The sequence below is a fragment of the Anopheles bellator genome, chromosome 2 (assembly GCF_943735745.2).
Source record: "Anopheles bellator chromosome 2, idAnoBellAS_SP24_06.2, whole genome shotgun sequence".
NCBI lineage: Eukaryota > Metazoa > Arthropoda > Insecta > Diptera > Culicidae > Anopheles > Anopheles bellator.
Window position 1 is genome coordinate 24,439,219 of NC_071286.1, and position 23,087 is coordinate 24,462,305.

Consider the following 23,087-nt stretch of genomic DNA (forward strand, 5'->3'; position numbering starts at 1 on the left):
CACGACATGCGGGAACGTGACGTAGGGAAAATTCAAGATGGCGCACGGACCGCACCGTTCTGCGGACCGTGCGTGTATGTGTGTCTGCAATTTTCCTTCCACGCTGCGAGCCTTACTCAAAGGCGCTTGGTTGCTTACTGCACGGTGTGGACAGTAAAAAAGGGGGCTCCTTGGCTAAACGGTGGCTAGTATGACCGCCAACGTTCGACGCACACTTCCCCCAGGCATTAGATCCTTTTCACTGGGACTATCACAATGCACGCGGCCCCGAGCGGCCAAACTTTCTCGTATCGGAACGGGATTTTTGCTGACTCCTTCAGCGGGCACTTCACGGCACAGCGGCTCAACTTAGACAACGGACGATTGCTACGGCCAAAGGCGGATGGCCAACGGGCTGCACAGTGAAACCGTCGCAACCAGTTAAAAGGGAGTTTTCCCCGTGCGGATTGGAAGGTCACATCTGTACTGGTGGCAGCCGAACGCCACTGGCAGCCACTAACCGTCCGAAAGCCACCACTGGGAGCGCTGTGGCCCACATCACGCACACACCGACACATGACCGGTGGTGTCGGTGGTGGTGGGACTCAGCACACTACTCACGAAACGCATCCCATCTAGTTGCTCCCTCGAAAGTCACCGCTGCCCAACGCTGATCGCGGGCCAACACGACCGAGAGAGAGAGAGAGAGAGAGCGAGAGAGAGAGCGAGAGGGTGAGCGAGCAGGAGGATTGGGGCATCCATCGCATTTGCACCCTGTCAACCCGATAGGGAACGCAATGAACTCCTCGCGCTCCGCAAGGCACTCGGGCACTCACGCCCTGGGAAGCTTTTCATTCAACTTTTCACGCCATAACCGACGACGGCGAGTGAGCGAGTGGGGCAGCTTTCCTGAAATCACCCACACGGCCACCTCACATGGGCTCATCTTCAGCCACTTCCCATCACGTTCCGGCGTCGCCCCTCGGTGAATGGCACCGGGAACGGAGCGCAGCCCACCGTGGGCCGTATGCACCACGAGCGTTTGGAGAGCGAAAATTAATTGATTTTTCGTTCCCACCTCACCCTCCCCCCCCCCCCTTCCTTCCCACCCCCTAAGGGATGATGCTTTTAAGTGCCCGCTTTGGCCCATTATGATGTGGTGGCAACTGCTTTCTTTTTTCTCTTGCTGCACCGTTAGCCGATTCTTATTGAAATCGGTTTTCACATCGAATTTCCAGAGAGAGCGATCTGAGAGAGAGAGAGCGAGAGAGAGAGTGCGTGGGAGACAGAGCGAGGGAGGCTGCACTTTTTCGAGAGAGAGATTGATGACACAAGTTTTTGACAGATGATTTGCTCGGCACGGCAACAGAGCCACCGGGCGCCTCCACGCGATGATATGCAATTATTTGCGCTTTCGTCTCACTCGCCCCCCCACGGCGCGTAAACCCGGGCGGTGCACCCGCACCCGGGAACTAGTTTCGAGGAGTGTCGAGTTCACACTAATGCGTTTCTTGCGTTGGGTAGAAGTAATTAAAATAAGATCTGGTCGTGGCGCCAGGATGGAGGCGCCAAGTGGGTTTCGGCTCTCAACGGCACCGCACATCAATCACGCCAACGCCTTTGCCTTGAGCGGAGCGCGTGGGCCAGACTGTTTGAACTTTGAAGATCCAAACCGAGCCCGGACAGCGTGTGGAGAGTGAAGAATGGCAAAGAATACCAATGTCGCTCGGATCGTATGGTTTATTATCAGAATCACCCCGGCTTAATGTTTTACGCTCGAACCGCACGTAGACGGATGATCTACGGACGAGACAGCCGCGCAGAGAGCGATTGCAATTTCGAGCTCCACTCACCACCATTCCACAGCCCCAGCCAAGCGAGGTCCTGCCCCATAAATTGCCGTGTCGCATAAATAACCCGAGCAAGAGTCACGAATTGGACAACGGATGGCTTTTGCCCGGCCACCATGGCTTTGTCTTTCGCCCGCTGGGGCCGAAACAAACCATTTGACAGTTTCGGTGATAGCGGGCAAATTAATGGGGCCCGCTGCAGTGGCCGCTGCTTCGTGTCTGTGGCTCATTCACCCATCATAGGGACCCAGACCCTCCCCCTCTCCCTGTGGCTTCAATTAACTGTCACGCTCCGAACCCACCCGAACTAACCTGCTCGGTTTGCACGGTGCCGTGGGAAAAACTCCGATGCTACTCTCCACGGTCCGTCGGTCCGTGTCCGTCGAGGGGTCCGTCGCGCTCCTGCTTCTCTACTGGACCACCACCATTGCTTGCTCGGGCCACCACTGACGGGCTTCCGCGTGCATCCACACTTCCTGGCGGCACTGCCACTGGCTTCGGTGTCCACTGTCGCTGCAGTTTCCTTTCGGGCCGGGCTTCACGATTTAGGATTTTTTGCCCGTTTCCGGTTTTTCTTCTGATTAGCTGTTGCTATCCTGCTTGCACTGAAAGGCACACGCACACGCACCGCAACACTGGGGAGCGCGCCGGACAAGGACGCAAGAGCACCGTTGCGTGCGTGACGCGTGCGTCTGATAAAGGGCTGCTCCGTGCTACGGTTCTTGCTAGGGGGTCGTGAGGAATACAGAGAAGGAGAGAGAGAGAGAGAGAGAGCGAGAGTGAGAGAGTGAGGGAGGGCGAGAGGGGGACCTGCAGGATGCACCAGCCACCACGCGTGAGTGGCGATGGCAACACGTCTCGGTCGCTCTCGCTCTCTCGCGCAGGGCCACCACCACCGGAAGGGACTCGGAAACGCCGATTTTTTTTCTGCCGTCACCTTTCGCTCACTTCTGGGAATTTAATTTTAAGGCCGACGCGTGATTCTTATCACTCTGCTCCTCCTTGTGTCACTGTTATTTTGTTTCATGCAGCAAGCACTTCCGGAGGCACAGGGCACTTTCACGGCGCGGCACACAGCGATACGCGCTGATACGGGGAACGACCGTTGGACAGTTTTCAGCTTCGCTACCCGGGACTGCTATCCCGGAGGCCCAGGGCGAGTTTGAACAGGAACACGCCGCACACAAACAAAGTCCCGAACCAAACCGACCAATAAATCTCGCCCTGTGTCAATAAAACGAAACTAATCACTAAGTTTGGATTGAACTTGGCCCAACTATCGGTGTAGTCGATTCGGGAACGCGCCGTTCGGGAAGCGCGATCCGCGCGCAAGGAAATTCCATTTTCTTTCTCCCGTTCACTCCATATCCGCGATATCGCACCCTGCTTGCCCCATCAGCCTGCTCCCTCACGGACTGCCTGAATCGGGGACCGTTCTGGACCCTCACACTCGCTCTCTCTCTCTCTCGCTCTCTCTCGCGTAGCAAAGTGCAGCATCATGGCCGCGGGAAAACTTCCGCCGCACTGCTGCTCCACTTGGTGTGTGGTGAGCGCAAGCGAGGCGAGACTGAAAACTTTTAATTAACTTTTATTTCGGTCGTCCTTCGGCGAGGCGAGAAATAGATTTGCGGCTTGCTTTAAATGCTTGCCTGTCTGTCGTTTCCACGGGTCACGCGTTGCACTTTGGGGAAAGATTTATCACTTCCGGTAAGCGGCCAGATGGATCGTGCCCGCTTCTGAGCCATAGAAACCCGATGGCAGATCCGATTGTGAGCCTTCCTGTTCTGCTTCTCCGAGGGCCATTACAGCGGGATTACAGCTCCTGACAGTTGGGAGGTATGGCTGATAGTCAGGTCAGTGTCTCAGACACCAGAACCGATGTTGACGAATGGTTAGTCCTTCCGTTGACACTGGGGCTGTTGCTTATCGCGTGCGCTGCAGCAACAAACGGTCACGAGCCCGATTGAACCCGAGGAAGGCAAGTGTGTTTAGCAACTGTTAGCTGTCAGTGGTCCGTTTTGTTTTACCATCCTTTAAAGTTTGCATCCTTTCCCCATCGCGACTCGTCTTCGGAATTTTCTCCTCATCTCGCTCTCTCTCTCTCTATCTCTTCATTTGCTCCATTAATCACACACTGGCACGTTGACAGGCAACTATCGAAAAGGGTACGCAGTTACGCATCCGCAACCGCACGCACACCATGGTCCCGTGGCATCGCAGTCTCTCGTTCCGTGGTTCCCCGTGGAAGGCTTTTCACGCGTCGTGCTTTCCACACTCGCAATCACTCTCTCACGCACACCCGTGGGCTTTGAGGTCACGAACACAGGCGCAAACGATATAGTAGTAGCAGTAGCGCGGACCGTGCCGCGACACTAGCGGACCAGAGTGCTCAATTTGCTTCGCGACTGGGCGGAATCGAAGTGTTGGGCAAAAGTTTTCACAAAAGTGTGCTGCGACAGGACACTCAGATCAGGCACCTCAAGGGACGTCGTCGGCCCCTACTTGCCAGACGGCCACTACTCGGGCGATATCACCGAGAAAACTGGGACCCGAGGTTTCCTCTACCGCGCGAGCCTGCACTAACACATCCACGCCACGCCACACACTACACTCGATGCGAGTGTGGAACGCTTTTCATCCCCGGTCCACGGTCCGGAAAAATCTGGTTCCCGTATTGCTGGCTGGCTCGCTGGCTGGAACTTATTGGTAGAGGATGTCGGATATCGACTTTTACACCACACGCGTCACATCGGCCGAGTTCACAATTGATTTAACAAAACCCACCTAGGCAAACGCCAGCGCCAGGGGCAGCAACGGCTGCTGCTGCTCCGTATGGTTCCGCACGGAAAAGGCTGAAACGGCACACAAACGCGGGTGGGGTACCCCGCAACTGTCTGCCCGGGGCTGGCGGCGAAGGGGGGCGGGTAAAACCGTCGCAGGCGAGGGCGACGGATTCGCGGTGGAGAAAAATTTGGGGGAAGAATTTGGGTCACACAGGCTACTACGCACCACCACTGGCCACGGGCACTGTACGACTCCTTCTGAGACGGCGGGCGCTCGTTCAGTAATCGGTTCGCGGTTCCGTTCCGTTCGTCGGAGATGAGTGTCGCCCTGAGTGGCTCGGAAATATGGCCAGATGGCCACTAGGTTACCGGAGCGACGACTTTATGTGGCTCGGGGCGCACTCGGGACCCGTCCACGGGATCCGGTGTTATGCAACTGCAGAAGAGCGCGTCAGGAGACGGAGACAGTTCCCTCGAAGCTCGCCTCGCCTCTGTCTCTCTCTCTCTCTCTCTCACGCACACTCGCTTCCTTATTTCGAATTGTTGTCTGCTTCTTGTCTGCCTATCATAGCGCTCTCTTTCCGGCACCGAAGGCACACTCGGATCGTTTCGGAAAGCTCCCGCGGCTTACAGCGGAACACAGAAAAGGAGGCGCCTGCGCACTGCGCGAGCCGTCGTGAGTGAAAGGAAAATCTAACCGAGCCACTCACGCCTCCGTGAGTTGCTTGTTCACTATAGGGTTCGATTCAGCTGAGTTACCGTAGTAACCCATCTCGTCCTCTCCAACTGATACTGAGCAGCGCGCGATACAGGGTGGTTCGAAAAAGCTGGACCGGTTCGCTGGTGGACGGTGGATAATTCAAACCAAGCCAATGGCCTGCAATAATTCGACGGACAGGTCGGGTACTTAGTCGCTGCTGCAGTTTGTTTTTCGGAGAATTTCCCAAGCCATGAACGAAATGCGCCCGAATGTATGCAATGCCTAGTTCACCAACAATTAATTCTTTTAGGAGATTAAACCAAACAATGTTCTCAAACTCAGCCTCAAACGTGGGATGAAACGCCGACAAAGTTGTGGTGGGCTAGGTTGGCCTTTAGTTTGACTGGTCTGCGGCCGGCGCAAATTAACCGGAGGCTACCAGCGTCTGGTGGGTATCCGTTGTTAGTGCCACCTGTAAAACGTTAACTAAGTATTAATTATGTATTTTGAACAAAAAAACAAGTACGCCTAAAGCCGTACTTTGCTTCTTGTTCACCTCGGGAGGGGTCATCGGGTATCGAGTGTCTGCCACTCCATAAGGTCAGCCTTTTATTCGTTTAACCTCAAGCGGATGCCGCGTGCGGCAAACGTGAAAAAAAATCAAAACGACCACCCCAACACACACATACACACGTGCCAACAAGGGATGGGGAGGAAAATTTTTGCATCCGTCATGGTTAAGCGGGTCGGGATTTAGTTGAGCAACAAATTGCCCCTTAACGGTGACCGCCTCGCCGCCACCGACTGTCGCCGTATGCTGGCGCTGGTTCCTGGTCCTTGTTTTTGCAGCCAAACTTTTCCCACAATTTCCACCATCCCCAAGGCAAGGATGGCGAACGCTCTGGCCCGGCATGGCCGGAAATGATGAGACTACGACAGTGCCGCGCCCTGCTGCACGTGGGGAGCGTCGGAAGCCCGGAATGGAAAACCAGAAGCACAGAAAAACACGATTAGACTTTTAATCAACAGTATCTCTGCGCCATTAAGCGGGCGAGAGGCGTTGTGGGGAATGTAGGGACCCGACAGCCGTCCCACACACAGACACACGCACCGAGACACAATGAAGTCAGAATATCATCCGGTTCCGGGCTGGGTTCTTTGCCTTGCAAAACGGGTCTCCCGTCAGGAATCGGACCATTCGTGATAATCGCTGCAAAGCTCAACACGGGGGGGGGGCCTAACGGGCCCGGACGTAACGGAGGGTGACTCGTTTGTGAGTAATAACCAAATCCGACGCCGCGACTTCCATTTTTTGCCTTTCGCCAGGAACGATTAAAACCCCCGTCGCCTTGCGCTCGCATTTGCCCTAGGTCCCGGGCGGAAAGGTTAATTTGGTTAGTGTCCAGTTTGCATCGCCTTGAACTTGGCGCAAGTTAATTGGAGCCGTACCGCTTTAAAGCCATTCTCAGCACCACGGCCAGAACTGAAACCACGGCCTTCCGTTCTCGCCTCAGTTGCCTTTATTTACATTTTCCAACTAGAACGTGGTTCCGGGTCCGCCGCCGCGTTGACGCAGCGAACAAGCACGCACACACACAGATAACACACACACAGACACACACACACAATCGGCCTTACGATAAGGAGCGTGGAGATGTAGACGAATAAAACACAAACATTTGAAACAAAGCCATTGAAGAATGCGCCCGCAAAAATCAGTTGTCAAAACACAAAATCTTCGCTCCCTCGGTCACTTCCGGTCGATCCTTTGCGGAAACTCCCGCGGAGGGGAACCGAGGGGAACCACTGAAGGGAATCAGTTGCTGATAACCTAGTTGCGTGATGATAACTTGAAGGACTCCCTTCCGTTGCGGTCGCTGCGATTGGTTGTGCGGCGAGAAGACCTATTCCGACCTATCGCTAATCAATCTCCAGTCCGCGGAACGCTTTCACCGGTGGCTTGATGGCGGCGTTCGAGCTGGCCGGCCCACCGCCATTCTTCTGCTTCGGTGCCTCCTTGAGGACGCTCGAATCCATCAGCCAGTCGCGGTACTCCGTCTCCAGGCGCCGCTTCTGGTCCGCGTGCATCGTGGCCACCTCGTCGAACGGTCCGCCAAAGTCCTGCAAACGAGAACGAACGAACGGTGGCGTGTTAGGGACCCGTCGTCGTCGTCGTCGTCGTCCTGCCTTTCCGAAACCAACCTTCGGCAGGTAGTCGACCCCGACGATCTCCTCCGGGCCGGCCGCCGTGAACTGCAGCAGCCCCAGCAACTCCGACCGGATCAGCGGCTTCACCAGCGCCATCACCTGGTTGATGAAGGACGCGGTGTGCACGATGTAGATTTTCTTCAGGCGCACCGGGTGCGCGTCCTGGATGTAGCTCATGAAGACACGGAGCGGCCCGAACTGGACGCGCGCCAGGTGCCCCAGCCGGACACCCTTCATGTCGAAGATGACGATGTAGCCCTCGACGATGCCGTCCACGCTGATCTGGGCGTCGTTGAACATGCAGAACGACTTGACGGCCTCGGCAAAGTTCATCTTGGACGGGTCGGTGTCGGACAGCCGGTAGTACAGCAGCCGGTACCCTTCCGGTGTCGGCCGTGGCAGGGCAACCATGTGACTAATTTGTGTGTTCGGCGTTTAGTACCGGTGGAAGCGTGGAGTGGAGCCGGGAATCCCCCCGACGGGGAACTTACGTGGCGTTCAGCGTCATCTGCACTCCGGCCCCCATGATGTCCCGGTTGTCGAATATCTCCGGCGAGTTGGCGTGGATCTGGGCGTACTTCTGCATCGCCTTCTTCGCGTCGTCCACGTCCCAGAGGCACGCGTGCAGAAAGAGGTGGGCATGGTTCTTGGAGAAACCGGGAAACCGTGGCTGGGCCTTTGACCTACGGGGAAGCGCGAAATGAGAGGCGGGTTAAGGGGCTACTCAATTTCAAGACTTCTCGGTCCTAAAGTGATTGCGAACCTGGTCGCGATATAATACAGTGTGTCAATCGGATTGTAGGACTCCAGTGTTTTAAAATTATGGGCAAACATCAGCGGAACATAATTTTCTGACGTTCCATTAGTTTGTCTCGCTTTTAATATTTTTTATGATTTGCTGTGGTTTGGGAGTACCTCTCATCTGTATCCTCAAGCGATACCCAATCTTCAGGATGATCACATTCAACAAACTATTTACAAATCTTATCAAGTTAACCAACAACCGACAGCTCGGAAAAAATCAACAGCGTTAGTTAACCCGCCGCATCTAAAATCAAACAATTAATTGTGGTTTCTCTAACTCAACCGTTCATATTCCAGCATTTCGTGCCAAGTTTTACGAAGCTTACGAACAATTGATCGTCGTGCCACCGTTGACATGACCACGGCGGGCATGTAATTTCAACAAATACGGTGCGCCTGATGAACGATCGTCCAGCTTTCGTGAATAATTCAGCTCGTATCGATCCCGGCCCGTAAGGCTCGGTAGATTTCAAAAACCAAAACAGGGCCGGATGTTGTCGCAGCCGGGCCGCTCATGTACTATTCCGCATTTAATCAACCAAATGAAGTCATCAAACCAACCCCAGAAAGGCCTCGTCGTCGGCTCGTGGCTTACCAGTCGTAGAGTGTGTCCACGTCGGCGGCGTACTGCTTGGGCACTTCCAGCGGCTCCGGACTGTCTTTGAACGGATGTGACAAAGTGGTCATTATTGGCACTGGTGCGGCTCTCGGTAGCGCCTGACGGGTTCGTTCACTCGCGCTTCCAGACCGGTCCTCGTCGTCGATCGTTGCCTTTTACTATCCTTCCGATTCGTAGATTAAGAACGGAGGAAAGAGAGAGAGAGAAAACGTTGGGGAAATTACACAAAAAAAGCAGTCAGTTACATAGTTTGGCCGCCAAACTTTACGTCGTCGACATTACAGGCAAATTATTGTGGGCATCCGGGTCCGTGGTTTAATATGCGAACGGCCATTAACGAAACAGAGACCACAACAGGACTTGGGTGGGAAATTTGTATTAATTCTTAATATAGCTAAGCCCAATCCCAAGTCCTGTAAGAGTTTGAAGAGTTCCTCGCAGGAAGCCCAATACAGTCATTTCATTAATCGCTTCATCATTAAACAAACACTTCCAGCTCCACTTTAGGCCCATCGGTTTTCTATTGTCCCGACGTGTCACACCGACGGTGAGTTGATTAATGGGTTAAATTAATTGCCTTTTAAGTGGACGCATTCACAACGAGTGGCCCTTCGCGTGGCCGGGAAGTTCCGGGAGTTTGCGGGCACCAAGATCGGTGCGACTTCATAATTTGTCGATATTACATAAACGATCGATTGGCCGATAACGTAGTCCGTAGTAACGCGGACCTTACGCAGTCTAAACCGCCCCGTTTGTTGAGTATGTTTCTCCGGTGGGTCTTTTTTCGGCTTCATGTTGGTCACAAGCGGCGTCTTCGCGCGACACGAAACGACAGCCCAAAAGGGTAAACAATAAACCACGCAGCGACGGGCGCGACAATAACCTTGACCATCCTAAAGCCCAACCGAGCGAATCCGTGTCCGAAGCGAAACGTCATCATCGAGCGTCGCGTCAATCGCAAACGCAAGTCGGGCCGGCAGCGATCGGGTTAGTGAGCTGCATACATTATCCACGAGGACCCAGTACGCGTACGCAGCACCTTGGCAGCACAACCTTGGCGGAGTGCTGATCGGCTTGACCGCCACCACCATCCATCCGTTTTCGGTACGTAATTATGCATATGGTCAGCGCGAACGTTGGGTATCGATTTTTGGGCACCGTAAAGGCGTTACCGTAGAACATAGAAATCATAGAAATCCTAGCGGGGCCAAAAACAATGGAGGGCTAGGAGAGCTTGTTAACTGGTTTCTACAACCTCTCTTGGTGGACAGTTGGTGCAAACTCAACACGATGAGCCAAGGTCCGTTCGCGTTTCAATGCATCGCTACGCCACGTGCCACCAGAAATGGTGCAAAAAAATGAAGGAAACATTAAAGTTCTCAGCGACGATTTCGGCAGAGGCGACAACTGGCTGCCAACGGCGGTGGTGCCGGAACCTTCCCGTCGGGTCTTCCCAGAAACCCATTCGACACATCGTTACACAAGGCCTGCGGAACGGCCTGCACATCCCATCTTACTCCGTTCCCACGGTTGTTGTGCTTTCGTGAAGCAAAGTGAAGCAAATATGCAAATTCTTGCATGCGGAGCCAACGATAACACCGGCACTGATTTCGTACGTAATGTCTCAAGGGCAGTGTACCTGCACAATGTAAACTTCGGTCTGTATTTCTTCGCGACGTACTTTTTGTGCTCCTGTTTTGTAGCCCTAATCGCCCTAAAGCGCGTCGCCGGGTTGCGGTTTAGAGGATGCACCAGGATTGAATGTTAGAGAGAAACACCGTCCTCGATGCTGACCTCATTAACATGCACTAAAACACGGTTTTGATAATACCCACCAACACACTAACAGTGATTAACAATAGCCCAAGCAAACATTCTTTCAAACGGTCGCGTAAAAAGTCGATCATCGCCAAGCACGTGGCGGCGGCGACCTTCGCGCGCCTTCGGTCGGATCTTCCAGATCCGAACCCTTCCAGAAGATGTTCATTCACCGCCCGAACGCGCTCGTGTGTCGTAATGCACCCACCGCCCCCCCCGCACCTGTTCACCTGGCCAGGGGTGCGAAAAGAAGCAAGAAAAACAAGACGCCCATCCGACGCTTCGCGAGACACCACGAAGAGAAAGAGAAAACTTTCGCATAATTGTCATAAGCGTAACTTTCATTACCTCGCTCTGCCGTGGGCCAAGGTGCCTTGCGTGCCCCTCGTGCCCCCTCGTGCCCACCGGACCGGGCTGGAGGCCATCACCGACAACAAACACCGCGGTGCGCTGGAGAGGGGCGCAAAAAATCGTGAAGCCTCATGGCAACAATTTTTAGTGCGCCCCTTCGCGTACTTGACGCGTCGCGTGCCGTGCCGTGTCGTGTATGTGTATGTGTGTTTGGACGATGGTGTGACGGTGATTCCCGCGAAGGTGTGATTTGTGGCTTCAGACGACTTTTCGGACTGCAAACAGCACGGCACGCCTCACACTTTCGACGGAATGCGCATCTGCTTGCTTGCCGTTACTTATGCTGTGACCCACGATGGACAGGAAAATCGGGTGCTCTGGCCGAATTGTGATGCCTCTGAGCCTGAGACACACGAGGCTCGAGTTGAGATCACGCCGGCGCCGATGCGGCTACTTCGGAGCGGGACTCGGACTTATGTAAGCTTATTATAAATATGCCCCAAAAGCCAACAAGCACCGACAATAGCACCTCAACCCACGTGATACATTAGCGCGGATGGCGAAAAAAAAAAGAAACACCACGACAGTGCTTAGCCGCACTGTCCGTTGGCGCGCGGAGACTGGCCCAACCTCCCAGCATTCAGCCAGGCCAAGCCAGTAAGGCCACACTTTACCATCTGCTGCTGCTGGGGGTAGGTTATGTGAGTGCTTTTCACGTACCATCGCTGTCGACGCGCGTCTTCTACGCGTCCTCTGGCGGCGGCTGAGTAATGAGACCGCGTTATGTGCCGACCGGTTGGAAGGTTGAAGGAGACGTGAATTAAATTATACAACCGTGCGGCACGGCACGGACCGATGAAGTGGAGGCATAATAATGGCGGGAGCATGAATTGCCGATCGCCGTTCATTCTTCGCTTCCCGCCGAACCGTCTTAAATCCGATGGACGGCGGACGGCATGGGCATCTTTCGTCCAAAAAACCATCGCCGAATGAAAGGGAGAAAAAAATGGTCAATTTTGACCACCCAGAACAGCGAGGTAAATAAATGCGTTGTGTAACTCCGCAAAACCTCTTCCGGGACCCCGCGATGCCGATTTATCAACCAAAGCCCAAAGGCCAAAGGATTGCGTAAGCGTCCGTCAGGGCTGCCAGGGAATCGTTTGCGCATACCATCCACACTCGGGCCGATTGACGCAAATCGATCGCTAGAGCCAGAGTGTTGTTTGAGGTCCTTGGGGCGGCCGACCTTGATCGGAGGTCACGCAAAGGGTCCATGGTTCGGTGATCGAACACGGTCACTCATTAAACCTGATCCTCCCCACCCCCGTGAGGCGAAGTAATTGCTGGGCGGCCACCACAAACGGGTTCGGGTGTAATTAGTGTACTGGACTTTGTAGTAATCTAAGTGGGCACCTCTCGCGTTTAATAAAACCGTTTCAAACCGTTGCCTGTAACGACGACCGAACGGACCTTGGGTCAAGGATGGGAGACAGGTTCTACAGCTGAATGAGTCAAGGGGCGAGTTAACAGTAAACTATGCAAAAATGCGATACACACTGCAAAACACAGTAATTACCGTACCGTCGTTGACCCGTTGGGCGTTGGAGTTGGAACTGTTGGAAAAATATGTAACGTAATTGTTAGAGGCCAACTTTCACCTTGCCCCGCATGGCGAGCTGCTTTGCGTCATGCCCTCGAAAGTGTTATCAACGTTGAGCTGACCTACATCCGGTCTAATCGAGCGATCGGAGACTGCGTGAATGGTGAAAAGGCACCCCATCGAGCGAAAGGCCAAACGGCAACATTAATCGCTGCACTGACTGCAAGGCTCGGCGGTTCCGTTGCACCGACCCGATCGTCAAGGTCGACGGCGACCCCGGCGATAAAGCGCACGCGGTTTTGGGTGCGCTTTCGCGTTCCATCCGACACAGTTTCGTGCACCGTTTCGATTTGGAAAGAAGCCGAGATGCCTCCTGCCGAGGTCCCCGGCCAAACGCAATGCAGTTTGCACGCCGTTGCCCTGCGCTGCAATGGTGCTGTAACTCGACATGCGTTTTCTCTCCCTTGTTTTCTGATAAACGATTACGATACGCCGTGTTTGAAGCAGTGTTGAAGGTTAGCTATGATTAGTGGCCAGAGCTGGCAGAACGAATCACGAATGCTGGGCACGAAAGGCTCTCTTACCAAATCAGTGTTATTGCAAGGATGGCCAACAACAGTCCTCATCTCCTCATCTGAATGTTTTCGTAAGTGTGGCGATTACAACCAAATTGAAGAGGATAACTGGCCCCTCCAAGTGGCTTATCGAGCATCGAATCGACAGTCTTAACATCGGTAACCAGCATCACGTAGCGCTCCAATTAACCTGCGCCCGATTCGATCGGCGATTGTTATTATCGTTAAAATAAAAAGCCACACTGACTCAATAAATGCTGCCCCGAAAACCCCCGTGAAACGTGATAATTAGCAACTCGATCGGGGGTTCGAATCTCCGGTCCGGGCCGGTGGCGCAAAGACCATCAGGCGCCACTCCGCCCCAGCGGACTTCTTCGTGGCGAAACAATTATGGAGATTATTCGATAATTGAGCTCGGGAGCCGAGAGATCGAACTCGTTACGCGCGGCCGTCGAGCTGAAAATGCAATCCGGTGCAATCGTTACGAAATGGGCGTCCTCGCGGGACGCATTTCTTCGAGAGCAGCGCGGCTATAGATTGTGCACCCGGAGACGGAGAAATTGTGACACCGCAACAGTTAACCGACGGCACCCAGCGGTGGGTAGGAGCAACATAACGGAGTTATGTAAATTTTTTGCAGATGCCAGCGGTATCGAGTCGAGTTTACCGGTGGAGTCGCTTAAGATCATTGGTAGTCCGTGTCGGGCCCGCAGTGCCTTTCTTACGGCAATTAAAACCCGGGCGACGAGGATGGCAACGAAAATTAAATACGTGATCGAAATATTTGCAACACGGCCGCCTAAAACCCGGGGCTCGTACGGATCCGGTCCGGTTTGCTGCATCCGAACTGCACGCCTTTCGTTTTCCGGCCCTTTCGTCGTGCAAAGGGAAAGGCTCGAACACTTGCCCGTTTCATTGTTACTGGGCTGGTGGACCCGGACCCGGGCCCGCCAAAGTACTTTATGTTCACTTCGGCTTCAGTTTCTTCACGGGGCGCACTTGGGCGCCATTACAGGCGGCGGGTACCGACTTCCGAGGCTCGTTACTTGGTGATGTAACACCGCGAGGTTTTGTAGTGTTGGACCGGGCATGCGACCAGCCCGCGAGTTGGTGTGTAACTTATCGCCCAAATATCGTTCAATGGTCACGTTTTCCGAGGCACTTTAAAATACTGTTTCAAACTCCATTTATGTTTACTCATTTTATCGTGCAACGATTTACAACCACTGCACGCCTTTCCGGATGGGAAATTTCGCTCACAACGGGAACGGGTTCAAGTTTAGATCTCATGATCATCGCACACACAAACACCGTTTCACCTCCGTTCATCATCGAAGATCGGCCCCACTCGGGCGCTTTTTTTCCACCGAAAGTGCACCGATTTCCCGCACGGACGGAGAAAGTGCACGGTGCGCTGCGTGTTGGCTTTTCTTTTTGCGCTACACAAAATCCCTGCAGCCCGCAGCCCTGCGGACCCACACGCTTCCAGACCGGTTGCCGCAAAAAAGCACCGAACTTACACCACTCGTCTGCACTCCGTCGTCGTTGCAAGCCGTTGCACTCGAACAGCGGACACGCACGCCAGAAGCACCTACACAGACACACGCGGGCGAGATCGGCTGGTGGGCTGGCGGCTCCTTGTTGTTGTTCGGCTGCTGATCGCGATCGTACTGACCACGGTGCTCCGATCGGTGCCGCGGTCCCGCCCGCGAGACGGCGGAACTCAGTGTCGGAGGGAGAAAAGCTTGCGCCAAAGCGGGGTGGCCTTGCGCATCAGCGCGAAGCAGACACTCAACTCATCCGCGGCAGCGCTCGCGGATCGGCGCCGGTTAACCCGATCGAGCCGTGAGTTGGTGGCACTCACTTCAGTTCGTGCTTCGAGCCAGCATTTGGCGTCAGCATCGCACGCCGTGCCGAATATCGAAAGCCGAGATCTTGGCGTGTTTGGGATCTTAAAACAATTTGAACTTTCCTTTGCAATCGTGTTCCCCAAGGGCCCCAAGGCGAGGCCTTTTCCTGCAACTGCACTTTCTGGCATTCCCAGCTCAGCTCATGATGCGCCAGCCCTGCACGTTTTATTGAATTCCCGTTCGTGTTGGGTTGTAGTGGCGATCGGTGTTGCCCGGCTCTAGTAATTATCATTCCTCATTTACACATCCGACCGTTGTTAGTGAAAATGACTTGTTCGCAAATGATTTGTTCGTTTTGATTCCCGCATCACGCAACGGACAACGGTTCCTCGCGGGCTACGCAGCTACGCTTACGCTTAATCTCCGCGTCATGAAGCATAATACCTTTTCTCAATCTCGACCCCGTTCCGACACACAAATCATGGCGAATAATTACTGGCCTGGCTCTGTTACAATTCGCTCACCACGATGGCCATCCCATTACGACCGCAAAGCCCACCACACTATCGTTCGCCTTTACCACATCCGGGTGAATGAAAATCTCAATCAAAACCAATCGGTCCGCACGGTCCGGTCTGCCCAATCGAACAGCAAAACAATAATCGGGCCTAGGGCTGCCTCAGGCTTCCCTTCAACGTGTCTGTATTCTGTGCGAACCAACCGACGGTCGAAGGGCCACACAAGTGCGGGCCGGTCAAGCAGTAAAAATTTTATCGCCACACAGAAGCAATGTTTATCGAACAATTAACTTCAATTAACCATTTTAATTGACCTTCGGCGCTGGTTCCTTTTCGGTGGTTGCACACTTCCTTCCAAAGGCAGCCGTTTCGGTACAGTGACCACCCCGCAGCAACGGAGGGCAAAGGCCATTCGCCTAGGGTGGTGGGGGATGGGTGTGAAAGCTTGCACTACCCTTCAAGTTCACTCTCTCTCTCTTCGTTGGCTTTCGTGCTTTGTTTTACCACCCTGCCAGGCGTGCGTGTCCTAACTACGCTCGGACTCGGTTATGGCGGTACATGTTTCATGCTGCGGCACGCACCGGACGAGGACCGAGAGTTTTGGTTGCTGTTCTGCAATTCTTTTGTTACATTTGGTTACGGAGCGAACAAAGAGGAACAAACTTTGCTCGAGTGAACTTGAATTGCTTGAAATCGTGTTATGATCCTGTCAATCTGTTATCTCCATGAGTCCGACGCTGCTACTACTGTGATAAGCTTGGTTCCTTTTCCCATCGGAAGGCAAGAATGTATATGGTCGGGTGGCTGGAACAGCCACTGAAACGTTACATTAAAGGCATACAGGTGATGAAATTGTGTGTTTTTGATTTGATTTGTCCTAGATTAGACATTTAGTGTAGAGAACAATAATATTATTATTCACAGGCACTGTAGGAAACTCGTTAACGACGCGATTTGAATCGAAGATTTAAATCGCGCCTGCAAGTAGGCAAGCGGTGATACATTGCACATTTGCACAAAGTATTTGAATTCAAGTTTGCTTTTAGTCACTAAACATTAGCAGCTATGAAAACAATACGTAACGAATCAGTGCCCTTAGTATCTTCCAACCGGAAACCATCCAAGCGATAACTTCGAACAGTAACTGTACATCCCGATAATCTGTCCAATACTGGCCTTGGCGAATTATGGATGGCTCTCGCATGCTTCGAATTGCGCCGAGTTGGCTCAAGTTGGCTTCCCTTGTGGCCGAATCAGCGAAGAACGTGACACGTTGGGTGCACGTGAGGAACATTTTTATTACCACACACTGCGTACTTCGCAGACAACAGAATCGAAGCTGGGTCCTTAAATAGAATCGTCTCATTCGGTGCCATCCAATACATCAACTACCCAAACTGGAACTCGATATTCTGATTTGGGTTTTTGGGCAACCGTTTTTGCAAACATCTGACATTCAATCTGACTCTCAGGGAGAACTTTTACCACTGCCACGTTCCGGTTCCGACCTCACGGTAGTTTCACTCATTATCCGCAAGTGTGACGAAAACCGTGCACCATGGACACGTTGGCCGATCAACATCGGCCCCTGGCAAAACCAGTGGACCATTCCAATACGGGCTAATCGCCCTGCCCGGGCCCGTGCCTTTCGTGTCGCAGGAACATATACACAGTTCCGCAGCCACCGACCCGCCGCCGGTTGCGGCAACAGTTGGCTAGCCCGCCTGTCCGCTGCTGGCTAGCTGGTTGGCTGGCTGGCTGGCTGGCCAGTGACGATAAAGTGGCTATAAAATTTTATGACATCACACTGTCGTCACTTTGCAAATCGTCCTCGATTGCGGAGTCCTCGATTGCAACAGGTCATTAAAAGGGCAACATAATCGCCCGAACCGGCCGATGGCCGTTGGTGGTGGAAAAATGCAAAGTAAGTCATTTTAGAAGCCAAAAACTGAAACTTTCCCCCCGCAGAGGTGACGGTTGGAAAACGTTTTACACGTTGTTGTGATCGTTTATTTTCCTTCGGAAAAATCCCTCACCCGGTCGTCAAGGCTGGCACCGGTCGGCCAAGTTGCCATCGTGCACTTCCTGTTCTGGGCGCGTGCGACGAGCGCGAAAGCATGTTTTCGCATGAATCATGCTGCGTTATCCCCTCCGCTGCCCCGGGCCGGTGCAAGCCAGTCGCGCCTCCGTTACCGATCCGGTCGTCCGTCGGTAGTCAGTTCGGTTCCGACGCTCGCACCGCACGGTCACACCTTCTTCCGACCTGGTTCCCCCGACGCCCCGTTGTTGTTGTGCAGTCCCACGAGACTGTTGGCAGGTACGAAATCGGGCAGAAGCTCGGTCCGCTTCGATTACGTCACGGCCATCGCGGTGACAGCTGACCACGCAAACCGCAACCCCCCGCTGTCCGAGGGCTCTGGCGTGGTCAAAAGAGGGACACCGAAAGATCCGTCCGCGTTTCGCCAAGTGGATGCAAAGTGCAAAACTCCGTCCTCGGTTAGCGTCGGGTTGATGGCCACGGTGGCTAAAAATAACAGTCGTCATCCGTTTTCCCGCCCATCCGTCTCACATGGCGACCGGTGGAGTGCTCTGGGCCCGCCGCCGCCATAAGAAACGTGCAAACTGAGCGGTTGCGGTTTTTGTTGATATTTTGGCGTCGACCCTCTTGTCTCTTGGCGTTATCCGTCCGACACACCGTCCAGCTACCGAGTGGCCTGTGGAAATACACCTGTGGCAAGTGAACCAGAGCAACGGCAAGAGTTCTTGTTGAGAGTGTTTTAATGCTTCACAAGTTTTCATCAGGCGCGCTCGAGATTGTTTTTAATCGCTGTTCTATTACACGTTGTTTCACATCCTCTGCGAAATGGCCGCAAAGGAGGGCCCCTCCGTAAAACGCGTGTAAACACCTGTACGGACGGATGATGGTCGATAAACTGCAGAGTTTGTGTGGTAAGCCGTGTAGCCGTCGAAATGGGGCTGAAGTTGTTTCAGGTGTACGGTGGGTCCGTTGGCAAACAGTTGGGCACGATATTAATTTGGCCACGAGAATGCCGTATCAAGATCGTTTAAGAAGTTAAACATTTCGTTCAACTTCTTTCCCGCAAACATCGAAGCCTCGCAGACTGTGCGCCTTGTCGACCGTGTCTTCTCTTTCGCTCGCTGACATTGTCCCCAATGCGCCTAATAACTAGTTTCGGATAAACCTGAATGCTGCTGCTTAGACACGCGGCAAGCTTTCGCCCATCGGCTGAACCCGCGATCTGTCGACCGAAGCCCACCGAAGTGGGCCACCGAAAAGTGACAGTTTTGTACTGCGTGAAGTTTTGGAAGCCGATTTGGCACTCCAGTCTGGGCGATCCTGCTTGAGGGTTTGTCTTCAAACTTTCGCTACTTGGCTCACTCGCCCCAAAAGCCTCTCGCTGGACGGATGGGGCTATGAAAGGGCGAAGGCTTCATTGTCGTTAGAAGCTCCAGCTCTCGCAACGCCACAGTCCGTCGATGGCTATCGCATCGGTCAGACCCTGGCGGTCGGAGGCTGTCCCACGTCTTAGACGATCGACGCGGTATGTGGCAATCGCTTGTCTGACCGGTTTTTTCAAGAAGCATAATCCAGCCTTACATAACTTCCCCGTGCGCTGGAACCGCGAAAGTGTGGCCGAGTTCTGCCAAGCGCGACGAAGAAATCAACGTTCCCTTCGGGTGTTGGCAACCCCGCATCGCGCTACTGGAAACAGGTATTAGAGAGGAGTGGTTCGAAACAAGCCGCTGCTGTAGAAATTTGGGAATTACGAGATAAAGTAACACAACAAATATGTACTTGTTACGTGCAACCGATTCCCGTTGGAACGCGCACACGGCATTAATTACCACGTGTTGGGCAACATCACCGAAGACGGATATTTTCCATCAGCCCATCGCCGGGTTCCCGGGTGGTGGATTTCAAAAGTGTGAATTTGGAGATTTGTTTGAATACCTGTTGCCCGATGCGGGATGTGCGTGAAGTGCGTTTGTTTATTTGTACGGCCAACCGAGTGGCATCCCCTTGTCCGAATGTTTTAAATATTCGATGGTCCATCCCACTACTCATAGGACGCAGAGGACGATCGGTCAATCCGGGGAATTCGGCCATGCCCTCGATCGTGGATGGAGAGTCAGTACAACACGGTATGTCGGATGACTTTCGAACTTTATTGTTTACTTAGAGACACCTATTACGAACTGTTTGCCTGCACTGGCCACCGAATGTGTTATTATCTCAATGCCATCGGAAGCGTTTTAGCGGCAGCTTTCATTAAGCTGCTTCGTAATTGGTGCTATTACTATTTTATCTGTTCGTACTTCAACTTGACCGCGGCAGTGACATGCCCCACGAAGGTTACAGTGAATAATTTTGGAATTTCAGGGCCCACCGATAAGCACATCGAAGCACTGCTCCCTCTCCACAGTTCCACCAACAGGGTCCGTTTGTTTTGCTTCCCAAAGACTTCCGTTCCGGTCTCTGGAAGCAGCGGTCACACCACTTTTCCGTGTTTTCACTCACCTTAAGACGCACTCCATGACCGTGACCTATTGGCTGTGGCCATTGGAGGAGGCGTGAGGCGGTGAATGAATTAATTTGAATTTCTAATCGTGCGTCACATCAACAGCGGACCCCCAGAGGTTGGTCATTAGAGCGTGACGTTGGATGGCATCGTGTAGCTCTATTGTCAAGTAATTGCGGTGGGCCTGTAGAACCATGATTGCGCCCCTTAGATGCCCCAGACACGGTTGTGTGGCCGTTGGTTGAACTTTGAGAAAAAGTTCTTTCTGACGTTAGTTACTTGCCCCCCGGGACTCAGGAGAGTGTTAGATAGAGGCTTTATTGACTTGCTCGGCGTTAGCTAGGAACGCCATCGACGACTATGCTAATTGAACGATTGCACTCCATAAGCCAACACTTCACCGCTCAATAAATAGCCCTTCACTATCCTCGACCCTCGCGTAGTGCACAAGTTGAACCTGATTTGCACAGCGCAGGGTGTTGTGCATTCGCTCGATAAGCTACCATTACCTTTAATCGATCAACAACACTCTGCGGTTGTCGCAATTTTATAGCTTTTGCAAGCGCTTAACTGCCGTTGTGACCTCACATCACCTTCTGCACACAGCCAACGAAACGTCGCAACATTAGGACCTAACCTAAGCTAACCGCACACACTGATTTGGGTCAAACTAATGTTAGATAGTTACACGTTTCATTCTCTCTTCCTTGGTCGATTGAACAGGATTCAATACAAGTAATAAGGTGTTGGAGCAGAAATGGAGCACGATTTGGGCTACAACCTCGAGGAGGCACTGGAGCGGGAGGGTCTTTCCAAGGACGACCTGCAGGCACTTCGCAACCCACCGATCGAGGGTGTTCCGACCACCGTAACCGACCGGCAGCTGGCCTGTTTCTTGGACGCGTGCGACAAAAACATCGAAGAAACACGCAAGGTGCTGAAGATCTACTACGAGGCACGCAAAAGTTCTCCCGAACTGTTCCACAACCGTGATCCGCTCAGCGCTCCGATTCAGCAGTGTTTGCAAAATCAGTAAGTGAACTGTGGAAAATTTCTGTTTGACCTAAGCTTACATTTGGCCCTTCCGTTGCACTATTGGCAGAGACTACTTCCCACTTCCGACGACCCCCAGCGGATACTCGGTAATTTTCCATCGACTGAAGAACCCGAAAGCTTCCAACTACGTGTTCGATGAGGCCATCAAGACGTACTTCATGACCATCGACTCCTGTCTGTACTCGCAAGGACCACGACCGGGAATCATTTTCCTGTTCGACATGAAAAACGTGGGGCTCATGCATCTGACCCGTATCAACATGAGCTCGGTGCGCAAGTTCTTCAACTACCTGCAAGATGGGTTGCCGGCGAAGCTGAAAGCAATACACGTGGTGAACGTGGTGTCGTTTTTCGACAAAATCCTGTACATTATCAAACCATTTATACATGCGGAAATTTTGAACATGGTACACGCCAAGCTTCCTCACATCCGTCTGGGCTCCGTCTAATGAAGTAAACCTTTTCTTTTGGGCCCCCGTTTCAGTTGTACCTGCATACGTCGAATGCAAACTTCGAAAAGTTCTACGAAGAGTGGATCCCCAAACGGTGTCTTCCGTCGGATCTCGGCGGTGACCTGAAGTCCGTGGACGAGCTGCACCAGGAATACTTGGCCGAGTTTGAAAAGCAGCGACCCTACTTCCTGGCCGAGGAGCGTCAGCGTAATGGTGGCTCTACGAGTAAAGAGAAATCCGCAGAGGAATGCTTGAAATCGCTGTCGATAGACTAAAACAGTCACACCGGGTTACGGGGGATGCAAAACTGCAACAAGTGATAGTAGACAGTATCAATGCGGAGGCATTTGGCCGATGCAGCCAAACTATTGTGGGCTAGGGAGAGGATTTACTTTTAACATTCACCACACCATTGTATTTACAGTTCGACATGGTTTTCTATTAATAAAGCAAAGGAATTTTTCAATAACAAATAAACAGCTTGGTTTATTTCTCATTTTCAACCTCACTTGACGAATCATCTGCACTCGATAAGCCATCGTAATCTTCATCTTCGCTACTGAAACCTTCGGAATCGTCATCTTCCTGTTTGCCGGCCGCCAACTTGAGCTGCTCGAACTTTTCCATTAGCTCTTCGCGTGTCCTCAACAGAGCGGCATCCGGTTTCTTTCTTCGTCCATCGCCTCCGGCATCCGTATCCGAGTCCGAGTCAGCCGCGCCGTCCTTTTGCTTCTTCTTCCCGCGGTTCATGTAGCGTAGAAAGGTGCGCCGCTTTCGCTCGGGAAGCGATTTGATCAACTGATCCATTTCTGCCTTCAGTTTGACCTGTTCCTCCGGTGACGGTTCCGGCGGAATGATGCTCGCATCATCGGCCGACTTGAGACACTTGGCGCAACACCGGCTACTGAGGGCACACTCGCGGCAGATCACATGGTAGGCACGCTTAACCTTTCGTTCGCCACACTTATTACACGACTTGGGCTGCGTTAACGGCTTATACTTCCGGTATTTGATTTTCCAGTCGATCACGTTCTTGCAGTGCTCGCAGACCTCAGACACGTTCAGATTGGTTATCAGCTTGATGAGCGGTGTGTGCTTGTCGTGAAGGTTGTTTTTGAAAGCGAACGAGTTCTGGTACTTCTGTGCCCGGGACCGGTGTGTGTCCCCTCGTTTGGAGCTCATTTTCTGCACGGTTCAAACGAGGTAAAGATTTATTTCTGCCGTGGCACTGTGGAACAACGTGCGATTGTTTACGACAACATCCCGATGATTGCTTTGCTCTGACGGCCGTTTGACAGTTCTCGAGGCTGGTTGACAGTTGTAGCTCGAAGAAGGTGTTCCTTTTCGGATACGATTTTTCGTCTTTAAAGGAGGCGCATTTAA

The 23,087-nt window shown here is 52.9% G+C and overlaps 3 protein-coding genes across 3 annotated transcripts; 1 reads left to right on the forward strand and 2 right to left on the reverse strand.

Annotated features, from left to right (window-relative positions):
• Window positions 1–6,828: 6,828 nt before the first annotated feature.
• Window positions 6,829–14,949, reverse strand: LOC131209646 (alpha-tocopherol transfer protein-like). The gene is made up of 5 exons (XM_058202756.1): window positions 14,808–14,949; window positions 8,920–9,106; window positions 8,012–8,203; window positions 7,515–7,935; window positions 6,829–7,433 (listed from the first exon to the last, which is right to left on the reverse strand). The coding sequence occupies exons 2-5, from the start codon at window positions 9,009–9,011 to the stop codon at window positions 7,233–7,235; spliced, it is 906 nt and encodes a 301-aa protein (XP_058058739.1). The 5' UTR covers window positions 9,012–9,106; window positions 14,808–14,949; the 3' UTR covers window positions 6,829–7,232.
• Window positions 14,950–17,884: 2,935 nt separating this feature from the next.
• LOC131209137 (alpha-tocopherol transfer protein-like) lies at window positions 17,885–22,171 on the forward strand. Its single transcript, XM_058202132.1, has 4 exons — window positions 17,885–17,972; window positions 20,920–21,228; window positions 21,299–21,659; window positions 21,737–22,171. Exons 2-4 carry the CDS (start codon window positions 20,954–20,956, stop codon window positions 21,977–21,979), a joined length of 879 nt encoding a protein of 292 aa, XP_058058115.1. The 5' UTR covers window positions 17,885–17,972; window positions 20,920–20,953; the 3' UTR covers window positions 21,980–22,171.
• Window positions 22,171–22,952, reverse strand: LOC131209138 (uncharacterized protein C9orf85 homolog). The gene has a single exon (XM_058202133.1). The coding sequence runs from the start codon at window positions 22,884–22,886 to the stop codon at window positions 22,191–22,193; it is 696 nt and encodes a 231-aa protein (XP_058058116.1). The 5' UTR covers window positions 22,887–22,952; the 3' UTR covers window positions 22,171–22,190.
• Between the last annotated feature and the right edge of the window lie 135 nt (window positions 22,953–23,087).